Here is a 17,181-nt window from a genome sequence, read left to right as displayed (position 1 = left end):
TAGACAATTTTATGCATTCTTTAAGTTATCGTCCAATCAAATTTGTTCTTTCTCCATACTCTCGTACGTCAATAAGGATAAATCGCCATTTTGAGAGAAATTGTGTTGTTTGCATTATTTTTAATAGTTAAAATTTCAGACATAATTGGATCGGAAAGCACAAAATTTTGTGTTAAAAACAAAAATAAGGAACTGAATTCCTTAACAAAGATGACGGCAGGCGAAGAAATTTTAGACAATCGACCTAAAAGGAAGTTCGTTTGCGGAGCTGTCGAAGGTATGAAAGATGAAAGTGTGAACCCCCGAAAATGACACTGTACAGGCTGGAAACAATGAGAACACGTTATATGATAATTGTCATAAAAACTGTGGACCAGTTACAAATTTGTTAGGCGTGTGTATTTTTAAGATGTCTGACTCGGCCCTTATCCCCCAACAAGGTATTCGGTCTCCACCCTTTTCGTTCCCTCGAAGTTTGGGTCCGAGATCATAGGTGTCCCAAATAGCAGCCAATGCTTCTACTGAACAGCTTCAATAAAAGATGTTGGATTTTATAAAAATCATGGATCGCTTTAATCTCAGCGAGATAATAGATTTGTAGAAACTAAAAATTTTGGTCTGTTGTCTCTACAAATCTCGAAACTGTCATTGTCACACAAAGTGATAAGGGAAATCTTGCCCCCAGTTTGAACGCTTGTTTTAATCAAAACAAGCTGGAATGAATTAGCTGCTAGCTTTAACTTTTCCCTTTGGGCATCTTTTTAAGTTTCTATCACTATATAAACTGCTGTATTACCTTTAAATGGTTGAAATCCAACTAAATATAAAATTGTTGATTGTATAGCAATTTCTTTTATTTGGTTAAACGTCTGACGCAGAAGACTTTCAACAATTGTCTGCTTCAAGTACTTTGTTCTGTTACTATTTTCTAGGAAAATATACCAGAGATTGAAGTATTTGAGGCAGACTATTGCTGGAGGTGTAAAATTCTTTATACATCTGTGATAATGCCCAACATTGGTGCCAGGCACATTTAATGGAAGAAGATTACAAAGAAAAATGACAGGAGAGAAAATATTTTATATTACACACGTTTTGTTTATCATTTGTTTATATATATTATACAGTTATTGACTAGGTATGAAGGCAACATATGATTTGTTGGACCTGAAGGTGAAAATGTTGCCCTTGGCCTGCGGCTTCGGCAAAAATTTACACCTTCAGGACCAACAAATCATATGTTGCCCTCATGCCCAGTCAATAACTGTTTTGTTATACCTTTCAGTGCTCACTTAAGATTTAATCAATACACACTATATTATCAATTACTTTATATGGATAATTGTGGCTTAATCAGTAAATATAAAACAATAGCTGAGAAAGAACAAAATTAATTGTATTTTTATTATATCACAAAAATTATCACAAAACATACTCTTCCCTTCTTCCTTACCTTGCTGATAGCAACAACTTTTGCAGCTCTTAACTTCTGCTATTTCTGTGTCGCCAATATTGAACGATAAATAATTACTTGTGACATAGCAGTGACGTTGTGCTCTAACAATTCTTATGTTGGACCGGCAGGCCAGTCAACAGTGAAATTGTTAGACCGATGTAATAAACATTTGTTTTGTTGGACTTTTTATTAGTAATAAATATATATAGAAAGTTATTTATAAGGGTATAACAATAAATATTATCTTATCTTGTTTTAACATATGGCAGTGTTAAATTTGATTCTGTGCTTTACAGGTTTTTATGGAAGACCATGGACCACAGAACAAAGGAAAATTCTGTTTGAGTGGTAGTTATTTTTTTATTATTTGAAGTCATGAAATAAATTTTATGCATAATCAAAACATGTTCAGTGAGATATTCAGTTTTTGAAAAAAAAATGTCTTCATACCAATTTTATTTTTAATTGAATGTCTAGATACAAAGTAGAAAATGTTTGTACTGAATCTTGTTATATAATTTTTCATAGATCTGGTTCGTAAAAATTTTCATTCAGTATAAATAAGTGTTTTCTGTTTTGCAGGTTGAAGAAGATGAAGATGAACACATACATGTACGCCCCTAAAGATGATTGTAAGCACCGAGCTTTCTGGAGGGATCTGTACTCGGTAGAAGAAGCGGGTGAGTCAGGGTCAAAGGGCAGTAAAATATTAGTTCAGAGTACACATATACTCAAGAGAAGGGAATAATGAGTCATTGGTCGGAGAGCAGTAAAAGTGTAGTTTAGAGTACACATGTACTCAGTAGAAGCAGCTGGTTGGTCAGGGGTCAAAGTGCAGTAAAATTGTAGTTCAGAGTACTCCTGTACTCAGCCAGGATTCGACACTAACGGTGGACCGGCGGCCCGAGTCCACCAAAAAATTGGAAGGTCCACCAAATGTTCTGGACAGGGTGGACACAAAATTTGAACACCGTATTAAAAAAAACAGTGAAATTCCAGTTTTTTTTTCTGTACCTGTATTTTACTAATGTTTTAGGTAATCAGGGGGACCTAGGATATATTTTACATGTAAGAAGCGGACGTGAGTTCACGGACCTTGAAAGAAGCAGTAAAATATGCCAATAGCCAGTCTCTCCTCTGTTTACGTTCAGAAAGTAAAATTACACTGGGTAACAGGAAATTGCTTCACGCCTGAACGCACACAGTTGGAGATAATTAGAATTGATTGACAGCTAGGGCTGGGCAATAATATCGATATTTCAATATATTGCAATACAGTGACAAAAAATATCGTATCGCAATACGATTTTGTAATATCGATATATTGGCAATATACTTAGATTAAAGAATTTTGTCATTAAATAAAAATAGACTTATGGAAGTTTGTTATTAAGCCAAACAGTAAGACAGAAGTTGTTTTGGGGGAACATTTCAGAGCATAACTTAAAGGAAATCAACAAGATTTTTTTTTTCGTGTTGGTAACTTATCATAGTTATGTACATTCTGCATGTAAATTAAAATAAATATAGAGAAAATGGGAAAAATGAGTCATTGGTACAGTTTAAAATATCGGAATATATCGCAGCAGTAAAAGTGTGTGTGTTTTTTTTAGTTTAGAGTACACATGTACTCAGTAGAAGCAGCTGGTTGGTCAGGGGTCAAAGTGCAGTAAAATTGTAGTTCAGAGTACTCCTGTACTCAGCAGTAGGGAAAAATGAGACAGGGGTCAAAGGGCAGTAGATTTGTAGTTCAGAGTACACATGTACTCAGTAGAAGGAGCTGATGAGTCAGTGGTCAAAGTGTGTATATATTTATGTGTAGATGGATACAAAGAAACCCTTATCAACTAATCTAAATCTAAAGCTTATAAAGGCTGATGTCTAAAGATAAGAATTTTACTAGCTTTGTATGCATTAAATTAAAGACTCCAACAAATTAAACATGATTTCTATTGTGTTCCTCAGGGTTCTTGATGCTTCTTGATAAAATGATAAAAGAATTCTCTTTTTTCAAAATGCTTTATCGTTTTAAATCACCAGTTATTGTTGTTTTTACCTTCAGAGAATTTGACATCACTGATAGAAGCGGCTAAGGAACATGGAGTTGAGTTTGTTTATGCTCTTTCACCAGGCCTGGACATTACTTTTTCCAGCACCAAAGACGTCCAGTTTCTGAAACGCAAGCTGGAACAGGTATTGTAGCGTAATTATTCTAAGAGCTATAATTTGAATACTTAGTAGACACAATGGTCAACCTTTCTGTAAATCAAAGGATCCAAATTCTCTGTGAAAAAAAAATCATGCATATTTACTGGAAATGAAGGATTCTTAAGAATTTGTTTGAAAGCAGAAAACTTGCAAAAAAAAAAAAAAAAAGGATAAAATGTGCATTTAAGATTGGACAAAGCCCATGAAGAATATGACTTTCCTTTCCTAGATAAATATTGACACCTAAGGGGATTTTTTATGTGCAAACAAGTCCTTCCTCATGATCACGCAATAAATATATAGTATCCTTATAATGTAAAGTATCCTTATGTAGGTGACAAGTTTTGGATGTACAGCCTTTGCCTTGCTGTTTGATGATATTGAGCCCGGGCTGAGTGAGACAGATCGCAGCGCTTTCCAGTCATTTGGTGCAGCCCAAGTGTCCGTCACAAATGAAGTCTATCAGCATCTAGGGCAGCCTCAGTTCTACTTCTGTCCTACAGGTAAGAAATCGGCAAAAGGTAGACTTGGATTAATCAATGTTTTTAAAGTGTTCAAGTTTTAAAACAAGATATTTCTCTAGAAGGTTAAATGAAAATTCAAGTTCTTAGAAAAGAAAGCTAAATGGTAAAGCTTATTTGTTAACACTGTTGAATACTATTATTCTGTGGTTTTTACAGAGTACTGTTCATCAAGAGCTGTTCCTAACCTGCTCTCATCAGACTATCTAAATACTCTCGGAGCCAAACTACTGAAGGACATTGACGTTTTATGGACAGGTAGAGTTCTGGGGATTTTTTAAACTTTTGAGCTCTTTTAACGTTTAAGTGAGGTTTTCTGATTTGAACAGATCCAGCACCTAGCTCTCTGTCTGTCATGTTGTCAGGATTCATGTTTATTAAAAGCAAGGCTGTTGCCAACAGTTGTTACATAATGCATAAAAATAACATCAAGCTTTAATGTATTGGTTGAATCCGTGGACTTAAATTTGGAGAGGGTAAATTTACCTCCATATGTTTGAAAATTGGTCAGTAAAAGACTCCAGTGAGCATTGTGACCTATACACAATTCGTTTCAATTTTTCTGATGTGTTCGTTCTACAGAATTTCACTATTTGGAGGGTTTTATCTATTGTCAGGTCCTAAAGTGATCTCCAAGAAGCTGACTGTTCAACACCTACAGGAAGTGTCCTCTGTGATTAAGCGACCGCCTGTTATCTGGGACAACATACATGCTAACGACTACGACCCCCGCCGGGTATTTCTGGGACCGTTTGATGGGAGGTCCCCTGAGATCATTCCGTATTTACGTGGACTTCTAACAAACCCTAACTGTGAATTCGAAGCTAACTATGTGGCTCTTCACACGCTTGGTCAGTGGAGTGTGTCTAATAGTGATGGTCTAAAGAAGGATATTATTGCAGGTGATTAGTGTTTGCCAATGTAGGAATAAATATATAAGATTTTATCATGTCCAGAATTAATGATTTATATAAAGGCAACCTATTAATATGTAAAAAACAAAAACAAAAAAAATTATCGAAAAATCAAAGTGCATTTGAATCTGTTACTTAAGTATGTAATGTCAATTTGATTTAGATGGTGAACATTTAAGTCCTGTTGCTGCTGACATAAGACTAGAAACAGAGAGTGATTTTGGTTCAAATGAAGACTTGCCATCCCGTATTGATCGTAGGTACCAGACCAGACTGGCTCTGAAGCAGGCATTGGATGACTGGATGCTGGAAATCAACACAAATCGTCAGCCCCCTCGCGTGGTGGCCCCTCTCACAACTACTGGTCCCCCCATTCCCATCCCCTCCATCCCAGCCCCACCCATGGACAATAATGTTGCCCCAGTGTGTGCAGACAATTTGGCTGCCTCCTTTGCAGGCCCTCAAGATCCCAATCCCCCTGCCAACCTTGTAGACTCAACCATACCCTCTGATTCAGAGTCTGAGGTCTCAGAGGACCCAGAACCAATGGAATATGTGCCCACAGCTGTCCCCCCTCTGTGTAAGGAACCCACCCCCTCCCCAGAGGACGTGATGCAGGTGGAGACGGAGGTACCCTCCGCTGTAGAAGACAAGGACTGCTGTATGACTAACCCTGAGTGCTTCATGCGAGAGGATCTGAGTCTCCTGGTGGACTTCTTCTACACCCCGTTTGACCACGGAATGACCAGTGTCCAGCTGTTACAGGATCTGCATCACCTGAAATCCCACGCTGGGGTGGTGGTCCGTGGACAGGGGAGGTTTAATTCTGAGGAAGCGTCAAACTGGATGGAAGCCGCTGATAAATTCCTGGCAGTGGTCCAGAGGGTAGATCGGATGATCCGACTTATCCAGCATATTCCTAACGCCGCCGTGGTTCACGAGTTCTTCTCCTATCTATGGGACCTACAAGGACTGCTACAGCTGTGTGCTAGTTATGTCCAGTGGCTCAGTAAGTTACCTGACAAGAAATAACACTGTTATCCTTAACATTAAAGGAAATTATGTGAAGAAATAACATTGTTATCCATAATATAAAAGGAAATTTATATGTGAACAACAATTACTTCTATCCTGCTGGACACAACATGTTGAGTAATGTATGGATTTGATTTTTTTCAGAACTTGGACAGATTAAGGAGTCAGCCATTCCCCGCCTGTCGGAGCCCTCTCCTAATTCTCCCACATGTAAGTCATCTTTCTGTGTAGACATAGCCCACAGCACCGGGTAGGGAGAAATCTTGGGAACAAGGGGGGAGTTCTAAAATTTACATGAAATTTAACGAGAATGAGTTTTGATTTCTTCGAAACATTAACAATTAAGATTGGATGTGTGTTCCCAGTATTTCTTTCTTGTTCTACAGTCATGTTTGATAATACTTGTTTGTTTCTGACAGACACAACAGGAGGAATTTTAATAAGGTGGGCCACTCTCTTCTTTTCACATCAATCAATTTGAGGGATATTGGGGGGTGGAGGGAGTATTGTGCCATTGAGATGTGTATCATAGGGGTGTAGACCAAGTCAAAATGTAATGTCAACAGAATTAAAATGAAGTCTGATGTGAAGAGAACTAGTGGGTCTGCCACATTTCTTTTCAGAGCAAGTTTTATTTCCCTGCAGATTTAAGAGGTACAGGGACTACTTGTGAATTGATATATATTTTTTCAGAGTGCTTCACAAGACAGGACCTGTTCACCTCTGAATCCGCTGGAGATGTTTTATTTAACCTGGCTAGGGGGAGACTACTCCTCCCAGGCAGCGTCTGTCATGACTGTGGAACCATTTTCTGAAGAAGGATGAACTAGATAACCCTTCACAACAATTCAGCCCAGACTTTATTTGAAATTATTAATAATTACAGTTTGAAATCTTGGATGGAAAACAGAATGAACTTTTTTTCCTTTTTTGCTAAACAAACATGGAAGGGTTCTAAGTTGTCTGTATATTCTTCAGCAAAATGCAATCTAGGTGCTATAATTAATAAAATGTTTCTTTTTACAACAGTTGTGGTAAGTATGTAAAGTTTCTATGATATATATCACATAAGTAAACTTAAGAAATGCTAATTATGGTTGAAATAAAAACAGACAATGAGAAATTCTAACTACAGGTCTAATCTCAGCGTTCTATTTTTCTTTTGTACAATACCAGGGTGTTCAAAAGGGTATAAGGAACTGTTCCATAGTGGAGACCAGGAACCCTGGGTATTTCGTGGCGGAGTTCAGGGGGAAATCCAAGTATGTATAACGGACCAGCTACCGCCGCCATTCCGAGTCGACTCCCACATTTTACTGCTTTCATGTATTTTGTTCTGACAGCCATACTTGTATGACTGTCTATACAGAGAAGTTATAAACATTTATTAACCTTTATTTTTGGCAGTCTTTGCTCTCCTTATCCTAAGTTTTATTTCCAGGATTGCGCTGCGGCTGACAGAAAACAGGCAGATTGTACGACCAGCTGTGTTCAGTCTTTGTTCAATTTGTGTTCCGTCTTAACCTCAGTGGGCTGTTTGCCCGGAACTTAAGATGAATGGAGATTTGATCTCATTCAACATCTACATTCATTCTATAAATTCATTTCCCATTTACCTCTTGACACAGTTGATTTTGATGCAATTTGTCTGTTCCTAATTAACTTTCTTTTTTTCAGATATTGCGCATTATGCTCTTTGCCTTGCATTTAAAAGGCATGCAAATGACGGTGGCTAGAATACTCAGTAACGCCGCGAGTGATTGCTCTTGTTCACTGGTTGGGAGGGGGAGGAGAAAAAGTGTCAGAAAACTGACCATTGCTAAAAAAATATCTGCTAAAGTCATTTCTTGTTTTTTTTAAAAACTAGTCAACAAGAATGTTATATAGGAAGAAGTTGACAAGTATTTGTGCCACTTGTTTTTGCAGTAGTAACTATTTTTACTCATACTTAGGATAGGGATCAAAGACTGTGATATGGCAGCCTTCAATTGGATTATTTTGGCTTTTAAACAATTTTGTTCTTAATTTGGAAATTTTTAAAAGAAAAAAAAAGCTGTCATAAAGTGTATCTTGCGCTGTGCGTCCAAAGAAACGGCCCTGTTTCTGCGCGTCCTCTTGATTTAATGGCTGTTATAACTATAATGTTTTATTTACGCAGCGTTTATTGCCAAGTGATGGGGCACACGACCTCTTCCTGATCAGACCACCTGAGGTTTTATTGAAGAAATTATATAGCTACAGGCCATATCTCCCCACAGACCAAGTAAGTTTTAAATGTATCAAGACTTAGAAAGGGGGTGGGGGGTATGGTAGGCCCAGTTTGGGAGAAAATTTCAGTTTCCATACAACTATGAAACAAAGATGATTAGAATTAAATTTCAAAAGCAAGTTACATACTTGCATATGTGTATCTTTGCAAATTTAACATATAGTTCTGGTGATCTTATACCTTAGGAACATTTTGAATATTTTTCTGCAAATGAAAAGTTGAGAATTTCTTACAGAAGGGAGGTCAGGAAATTGCCGTTTTAAATCATTGTGCTCACTAATTTGATAGTTTATTATCACAGTTAAATGAACACAAAATTTTATTGTCTATTCTATATGAGTAAGCTCTTTGTAGATAGAATGTCAGATTTTTTCCTGTCATTTACAGAGCTCTGTGTATAACATTTGTTTGAAAACCTGTGATGATGGTATGGATGGTACAGAAGTGTTCCCTGACTTCCCAGATCTAATAGCAGACAGGTGGGTTATACAGCATAATGCAAAGTTAAGTTACTTGTCCCAGATCTAATAGCTGACAGGTGAGTTATACAGCATAATGCAAAGTTAGGTTACTTGTCCCCGATCTAATAGCAGACAGGTGAGCTACACAGCCTAAGGCTTATTTATGTTAAACTTCCCTGGTCTTAAAGCAGACAGGTAAGGTAATATGCTTAGGAATAGGAGTAGTTGTATTACCTTAAGAAGGTATGAGACACAAACGTCCTAATGATGTTGGTATTATTAACTTTTATACTTTTTTTTACAGGATCATAGGAGCCATTGTCTCGATCAGTCCAGAGTACTGCTTTGTTGTTTGTGATGAGCTTGGAGTGTGTGGTTACGCTCTGGCAGCTCTAGATGCTACCCAGCTACGACAGAAGTCCGAGATTTCGTGGATACCAGCCATGTACCAGAAGTACCCCAAGCCAAACAAAGAGGAGCTGACGCCTAGTGAGGTATATACACTGTATAATGGTGAAAAGCATCCTATTGTATTGATATAGAGTCCATTCAAACCAAGCAAACTGGCTGTGAAAATTAAGTCTACATAAGTTAAAGCTTTTACGGTTGGGTAGGGGGTGGTTTAGTCCTATTTTATTTTTTAAAATCACGATAGAGCAATTATCTGTTCTGGTCAAATAATAGTTATTTCTTTCAAATGGTACAAATTTTTGAGGCTATCTGTACTTTACACATTTTGTGGTATATTTTTACAGTATGACTCTTCTCTTGCTTGTAGGAGGTGATTATGAGTTTTCACACACCCCAGAGATCCACCCCTGTATCTGTGACCCAGAGATACCCCTCTGTGATTCGTCTGGACTTCATCCCACCTCGAGTAGAAGACTACAGTGTTCCTAAGCGACTGTTGGCATGTGCGGTCATGGCATTGAAGACCAGCGGTTCCACCGGAATCCATGTAGAGATGAACGTGGGCGACAAGTGTATGATTGATCACTACCAGAGGATGGGCTTCTTCCCGATAATGGATGCCGCTGGTGGGCCGGACGATGTTGTTTACCTGGGGAGAGCCATCTGAACCTCCCCCCCCCCCCAGACCTCACCCCCCAGGGCCATCTGACCCCCAGCATTCCACATGAATCATATTATGGTGTAACGCAATCAGAAACTGTCTGAATGGATCAGTTTAAGTCTCGTGACACAAAACAGTCAGTGTTACTGACACAAAACAGTCAGTGTTACTGACACAGTTACTGACAGAATGGACGTCTGTCACAAAATATAGTGCTATAATTAGAGATTTTCATTTGCAACAAAGTATCAAGTAAAAAGTCTTTTATTTTCGTTGTTGTGTAAGTTGTACATGACTTTTTTCATATTTGTTAAACTTGGCTGTGATGTTATGAGTAGTAATTTGTGGCTCATTAAAGAATAAAATTTATGATACATTATGTTTTATTTGTTTTCAGTTCAAGTTTCAGTTTCAGTTCAAAAATGTAAAGCATGTACACACAAAGTGGGTGTTGCTTGGTTTAAAGTTGTTTCACAATATTATTCACAAATTCAAGTATCATTTACATCAAAAAATGGGGTGTATTTCCCCCAGATCTTTAATGAAACCATGCTTCCAAGTTAAATGATTTATCATGGCTTGTTTGTTCATAAGAAGAGAAATTTCTTTTTCCCATTAAACCCCTGTTGTGGCCCTATCCTACCCCCAGGTGGCCATGTTTTGCACAATTAATTATCTACACTAGCCCGGGAAACTTAAATTTTAGGTTTAAAGTCTAGTGTTTCTTGAGTTTGACATTTTAAAAAAACTTTGTCCTACATTATTTCATTTACAACATTGATCCCTTATATTGGCCCCACTTTACCAAAGGGGACACAATTAGAATAATATAGAAACCAATGCTCTCAGAGTTTCCACTCAAATTTCAGCTTTTCTGTTCAAGTGATTCTGAGAAGATTAAAAAAAAATCCTATGTATTACAATTTAAAAACTTAGATACCCTATAGTGATCCCACCTTCATCCCCATCCTACAGGGGATGATTTGAACAATTTAGAATTTACGCTACCTCGGGAAGCTTTCCTTTTCTGGTCCAATGGTTCTCGTGAGAAATTTCCATTGACCTATCCTATTGAGCCTACAGCTCAGGTGAGCTAAATTTAGCTTGAAAAAAAAATTCTTGACATGTAAATTATTGCATGAGAAGAAATGCCCCTCTGACCGACGTGACTTAGTTCACTGATGGTAACATTGCCCTAATGTACCGGGAATAATTATGAAGGAGAGCGGTATAAGAACAGGTGACTTGGAAATCGTGATCAGCTGATTCTAATCGCCCGTTTACAGCAATTAATGAGAAATATATTGAGGCGATTTCTTCATTTATAGTACGGTTTGTTGAATTCACTAGGTATACCGTATTCTCTATTGAGAAGTCGACGGCTCGTTTCAATACTCCCCCTCTTGAGGGGGAGTATTGAAACGAGCCGTCGACTTCTCAATCTCTATTGAGAAGTCGACGGCTCGTTTCAATACTCCCCCTCTTGAGGGGGAGTATTGAAACGAGCCGTCGACTTCTCAATAGAGAATAGGTATACCGTGGGACTGATTCTGTTCAACTTTTGTGACGAGGAGGGACACACGTGACCCTCCATTCCTCTGTAGCTCGGTCCACTGATGACCGACCAAGAACGTACACCAAATCATCCCCAATAAAGGTTAGTCCCGGCATTTTACTGAAAAAGTGAAATTACTGCTAGGAAATAAGGAATAAGATAAGGAACTATATATTATAGCACTAAATTAATTTGTTTAGATGACGATCAGCCGATTAGCAATGGATTTTGAGAGAAAAAAATGTGGCAGGAAGGAAATATTTACATTTGACAAACTCGACACCGGTAGATAAGGTTTTCTCGAGAACAAGTAAATAAAAGGAACATCTCAAATCTTACCATTAATTAAACGCTGACAGTCATCTTATCTTTAGAACACCTATATGGTCAAATGCTTCCTAAGTGAATATGATGCAATACAAACACATGCCAGCAAATCACAAGCCTATCTATTTTATCAGGAATTCCTTAATGGTGAGAAAGTATGGACGATTGGAATTTATCGTAAACTCGCAGACATCGCATTGAGATAAAGAGAGGTACATTTATTTTTCCAAATGTCTTGTAAATGTTTAAAACATTTATACATGTATATATTGTTGTAAAGATGAGAAAAACTCTTTTTATTTGTTCCACATGATTATAGGTATAAACATTCTCATAAAACAAATATATTTTCTTGCATTTTTCAATTTCTACTATTAAAAGGTCTTTGTCATTAAGACAGCTAGCATGGTGCCAGATAAAGAATTCTTATATGTCAAATAAAAAGATTACTTGAAGTTCTGACATAATTATGTAAAAGTTCTGCAAAGAAGTAACGACTTTACCTTAAGACCAAAGGTGCTGGGTCAACACCCAAGGAAATGTCTCATTCTATAAATACTTGTAATTAAAAGAAATGTCAAAATAACTCTTGAATCAAGAATAAAGTATGGAGATGACGAACAGAAATCAAGCTCCAAATTCTATTGAAACAGATCAGGGATAAGAGCAAACACGGACCTCTAAATACACCAGAGGTGGGATCAGGTGCCATCAAGGCCAATAAGTTGTGATCAATTGATTTCTTGACAATCACATGTATAAAATAATGTCGCGCAGCTAACCTAAACAGATTTTCATGTACAAGTTTGGTTTATTTTAAAATCAGCTTTGAAGCACCATCTAGAGCCACTTATAATCTTGATCTTTGTACTCGGCCAACTTACTTCTTTGTTATTGACTGAGGACAAAGGTCAAGTTCATATTTAGGTCCAGCAGTTACTTGAAATATTGTCAACTGAATGATTTATTCACACACCAAGTGTCATAAACCAAGATTATTATTAATGAGTTAAAAAAAGAAAACCTTTTAGCGCTAGCACATTTGTATAAAAAACAGGAAGAAATCAACTTGACGCAATGTCATTCTAACATTTGAACTTCCTCAACTTTGAATTGCTACAAAATACTAACAACCAGTCTCTACTTTCCTATAAACACTAAAAAGTAACCATTTTAATGTTGTTGTATTTTTACAGAATGAAGGACGCCTCGGACTTTGTCAACCATCCCGTAGACAGGGGGTGGGCCTGGGTCATACTAACAGGTCAGTGCTTAGGTTACACTCATCCACACACGCCCTCAGAGAGAGAGAGAGAGAGAGAGAGAGAGAGAGAGAGAGAGAGAGAGAGAGAGAGATACTAACGGGGGGGGCTGGGTTTTATAGTAACAGGTCAGTGTTTGGGTCACACATCCCCCACACCCTCCCTTATACACACATACGAGAGAGAGCTACTGACAGGCAACTTTTTGAAATAAAATGCGGACCAGCAAATGCAATTGAGAACATTTCTTTGTTGCTGTTTAAAAGCATTTTTTCAAAGGAGAAATATTGTCGAAAGACGCTGTTACTTAATTATTACACTTACCATTTCAAATACGGTCAAAGGACTGAAAAGTCGCCAACCAAAAAAAAAAAACAACTACATGTAGTAATATCAATCTGATTAAGATGTTTCATTTACGTTGATAGTATCAGATAAAATGGAAACAAAGCGGTTGAAGTCGATTTAAACAATTTAATCATTTGATAAACATCTAAAACTTATTATTTTCAGCCTCCAGTCTGATCTTTATGATATACGTGGGAACTATCAAAACCTCAGGGTTATTCTTTGTGGCCTTTCAAGAATTCTTTCAGGCCGAGGCTTCCACAACGTCACTCATTCCTGGAATCCTCCAAATCATTTACAGCTGTGCTTGTAAGTCTACATATAACAATATTGAAAGAATTCTCCAAATGATTTACAACTCTGCTTGTAAGTTAACATATTATGATATTGACAGAATTCTCAAAATGTTTTACAGCTGTGCTTGTAACTCTGCTTATAACAATATTGACAGAATTCTTCAAATCATTAACAGTTCTACTTGTAAGACTACATATTACAATCGTGAAGTAATTCTCCAACTCATTTAGAGCTCTGCTTGTAAGACTACGTATTACAATATTGACAGAATTCTCCATATCATTTACAGCTCTGCTTGTAAGTCAACATATTACAATATTGATAGAATTCTCCTCATTATCTAGACCCATGTTTGTAATTCTACTTACTATCACACTGTTTCAGCTTTCCTTATCCGTTTTGACTTCTTTAATTCACGGAGTTTGTCATATTAGATGCTGCACTCCTCATACTAACGTTTAGGTGTCAGATTTCATTCTATCTCATACACGATTTTTTCAGCTATACATATTCTTACTTTTGGACTTCACCCTTTTCAATGTTTATTTTACAGGTCTGTTTCAGCTTTCTCTAAATTAACATTTAGACATCATCTTTTCTGTTAGTTACATTTATAAAAGACCATGTTTCCGAACACAACTTATTTTAACATTTGGAACCTTTCTTAACAGTGTTAATCATGCAGCACTTAGCTTTATTTCAGTTTCTGGAGTGCACCAATCCCTATGTTGATGTGGATTTTCTTTCAGCTATCCATATTCCATCATTTAGTCTAGAAGACTTACCATTTTATGTTAATCATACAACACTTAGCTTCATATTGATGTGGATTTGTTTCAGGTATCCCTATTCAAACATTCAGTCTGGAAATACTTACCATTTTATGTTAATCATACAACACTCTGTTCCAGCTCTCCCTATACTGACTTATGGACTTCACCATTTCTCAGTTCGACAGATCATCATTGTCGGGGGATTTCTCGGGGCCTTGGCATACTTCATTGGATTCTTTGCTGGCAGTATTGAGATAATCGTCATAACTCATGGAGTGATCTACGGTAAGTAGCCATACATGGCAACGCCCTGAAAATGATATGCATCGTTAGATTTTTGTTTTTAAAATGTCGACTAATATCCTTTATTTTCATATAATGGGAAAAATTATTTCTTTCATGGTGAATGTCAGGTATTGGGTTTGCTACGCTCCATGGGCCGGCGGCGTACCTGATTGGTACGTACTTTGACAAACGCCGGGCATTGGCTAATTCCATTCTAGTGGCGGCCTCTGGTTTTGGCGGGCTCGTCCTCCCGCCTCTCTATCGATACCTAATGGACGTGTACGGCCTGCAGGGAACCATGCTCATATTGTCTGGAATTCTACTTAATGTCGTGGCTCTAGCAGGATTGCTTAAACCACCCTCTTTATTTGCGCCGAAAGAAAAAGTCACCATTGAACCTCATTATAAAATTGTGAGTATTCATGAAATAAACGGAGACAGGAAATACTCTCCAATAGTGAAGGGAAAGAAACGTTCGATTTCTCTGTGTGAAAAGGCACCGTCATCTCCAGTGGAAAACGGCGAGGGATGGGGAAGCTTACCCCACAATCTTAATTCAAGAGCACATCACAGTTCCACTCTGACACGAAGCTTGCAGAGTTTAGGAAGCACTGATATCATTTATAGCCTTTCCCAAACTGAGTTAGAGGTACCCTCTACAAACAGAGAGAAGAAACAAAAAATCCTTGATATGACGCTGCTAAAGAAGCCATTACTACAGTTATTTTTGTTTGTTTATTGTTTTGGAAGCATTGGCTCGGCTTATGGTCACATTTTTATTTCTCCATTTGCACGTGACCAAGGATTTACAACTAATGATATTTCAATGCTAATTTCTATAACAAATATGTGTGATTTCATTGGCCGGTTGATGTGTGGGGTGATAGCCAATCAGCGACTGATAAAGAACTCTACCCTGGTGGCCATCAGCCAGCTCGTTACTGGGGTAACCTTGACCCTCTGCTCTGTTTACGGACCTTTCTGGAGCTTTTGTGTTCTTGCTGTCATGTATGGTTTGTTTTCTGGCGCCATTTTCTCTATGACGCCTGCTATTATCGCCGATTTTGTTGGCATGGAAAATTTTAGAACTGCCTTTGGTATTCTGATTCTATTCCAAGGATTTACCCTTGGTGGAGGTGCTCCTTTCTTAGGTAAATTTAGAAGTTTTATTTCTGATTTTCAGTATGGAATACCTACTAGTTTTTTTTTCAAAGTAAACAATTTAAACATTATATTTATTGAAAACAAAATCTAATAAACTGTTTGTCTTTTTAGGCTATCTTCGTGACAAATCACAGAGCTACACGACATCTTTTTATTTTATGGGTTCTCTACTGTTAGTATCTGGGGTGTCTTTGTTATTAGAACCGTGTGTTCGGTCTCGACAGGAAAAGATGGAGTCAAGAGAAGAAAAGACAGAGGAAATAAAATTGTCCGTATGACACCCAGCCTTTTATGATGTCTAAAGCAATGTGTGATCACCTAGGGTTTTTTTAATTACAGTACTTGGAGAATCAAGTAGATACCAATTCAATTCTCTATGTTCCTCATAATCAACTCGCAAAAAAGTAATTCAAAATTTCATAGAGTTTCTGAAATGGAAGGAGTAATGGCTCTATGTGTATATTACAACACTATATAATGCAAAGTTTAATTTAAAAAAATAAAAAAGTCATCAGTTAGAAATCCGAAACAATCGTTTTAAAAGTTAACCAAATACAGGAAACTCGGTGAACTCTCAATTTTTATGAAGTCCATCGGATGGGTCATATAAAATGGTGCCCCGTGTCAAGGATTACAGCCCCCTTCACACGCAAAAGAACGTGTCTATGGTTTCCGAAAAAAAAATGTAGGCTCACTAAGGGCCACCTAAAACCTTCAACTGGTCACTTGGTACCGATAGATGGCTGAAACAGTCCCAATTTGGCACAAACATTAATCGAGCAATCAATATTAATGCTCTAGCAAAAATACTTTAAAAATATTTTTTATTGTTTCAATTTGTTAAAGGGCAAACGTATTTGGATTCTTTACTGAAAAGACGTTCATAATAACCTATCAAATGAAATGTATTGGGATAACAAATAGTATTCAAGTCCAAAAATCTCTTAAACAATCCAAAACTGGAGCAGAGGAAACAAGGATCTCCAACAAATCAGAGGTGGGATCAGGTACCATTGAGGGGTGAACATCCCCTCCACATCTCCTTCTCGACTGTTTTTTTTTTATTTAATTGAGGGGTATAAAAGGCTTGGTAGAACATCAACTGTAAACCGATATGTACGATGTCCTGAACTCTGCGACATACAACACAGATATCATATGACTTTAAGCTTGACTTTCTCTCATGAATGAATCTTTAATGAATTCATATCAGTTTATGTGACCATTTTTCATT

General features: G+C 37.3%; 2 protein-coding genes across 3 annotated transcripts; both read left to right on the top strand.

Moving 5' to 3' along the window:
* Positions 1 to 83: 83 nt before the first annotated feature.
* Positions 84 to 10,315, top strand: LOC134230414 (protein O-GlcNAcase-like). The gene is made up of 14 exons (XM_062712243.1): positions 84 to 277; positions 1,753 to 1,804; positions 2,039 to 2,136; positions 3,519 to 3,649; positions 3,999 to 4,167; positions 4,345 to 4,443; positions 4,803 to 5,087; positions 5,263 to 6,108; positions 6,279 to 6,344; positions 7,311 to 7,396; positions 8,293 to 8,397; positions 8,791 to 8,882; positions 9,169 to 9,358; positions 9,643 to 10,315. The coding sequence occupies exons 1-14, from the start codon at positions 211 to 213 to the stop codon at positions 9,940 to 9,942; spliced, it is 2,586 nt and encodes an 861-aa protein (XP_062568227.1). The 5' UTR covers positions 84 to 210; the 3' UTR covers positions 9,943 to 10,315.
* Positions 10,316 to 11,173: 858 nt separating this feature from the next.
* On the top strand, positions 11,174 to 16,561 carry LOC134230360 (monocarboxylate transporter 5-like). Of its 2 annotated transcripts, XM_062712130.1 has the most exons (7): positions 11,174 to 11,286; positions 11,468 to 11,593; positions 13,015 to 13,082; positions 13,594 to 13,737; positions 14,637 to 14,783; positions 14,912 to 15,934; positions 16,059 to 16,561. In XM_062712130.1, the coding sequence occupies exons 3-7, from the start codon at positions 13,016 to 13,018 to the stop codon at positions 16,223 to 16,225; spliced, it is 1,548 nt and encodes a 515-aa protein (XP_062568114.1). In that variant the 5' UTR covers positions 11,174 to 11,286; positions 11,468 to 11,593; position 13,015; the 3' UTR covers positions 16,226 to 16,561. The 2 variants fall into 2 exon arrangements, with proteins under 2 accessions (XP_062568114.1, XP_062568107.1); XM_062712123.1 differs by lacking the exons at positions 11,174 to 11,286; positions 11,468 to 11,593 and adding an exon at positions 11,842 to 12,030.
* The last annotated feature ends 620 nt before the right edge of the window (positions 16,562 to 17,181 follow it).

Source organism: Saccostrea cucullata, unplaced genomic scaffold (genome assembly GCF_032062105.1).
Source record: "Saccostrea cucullata isolate Sc308-1 unplaced genomic scaffold, CSIRO_AGI_Scuc_v1 ctg2596, whole genome shotgun sequence".
In the NCBI taxonomy this organism is placed as follows: Eukaryota; Metazoa; Mollusca; class Bivalvia; order Ostreida; family Ostreidae; genus Saccostrea; species Saccostrea cuccullata.
This window is presented reverse-complemented; position numbering and strand designations above follow the sequence as displayed.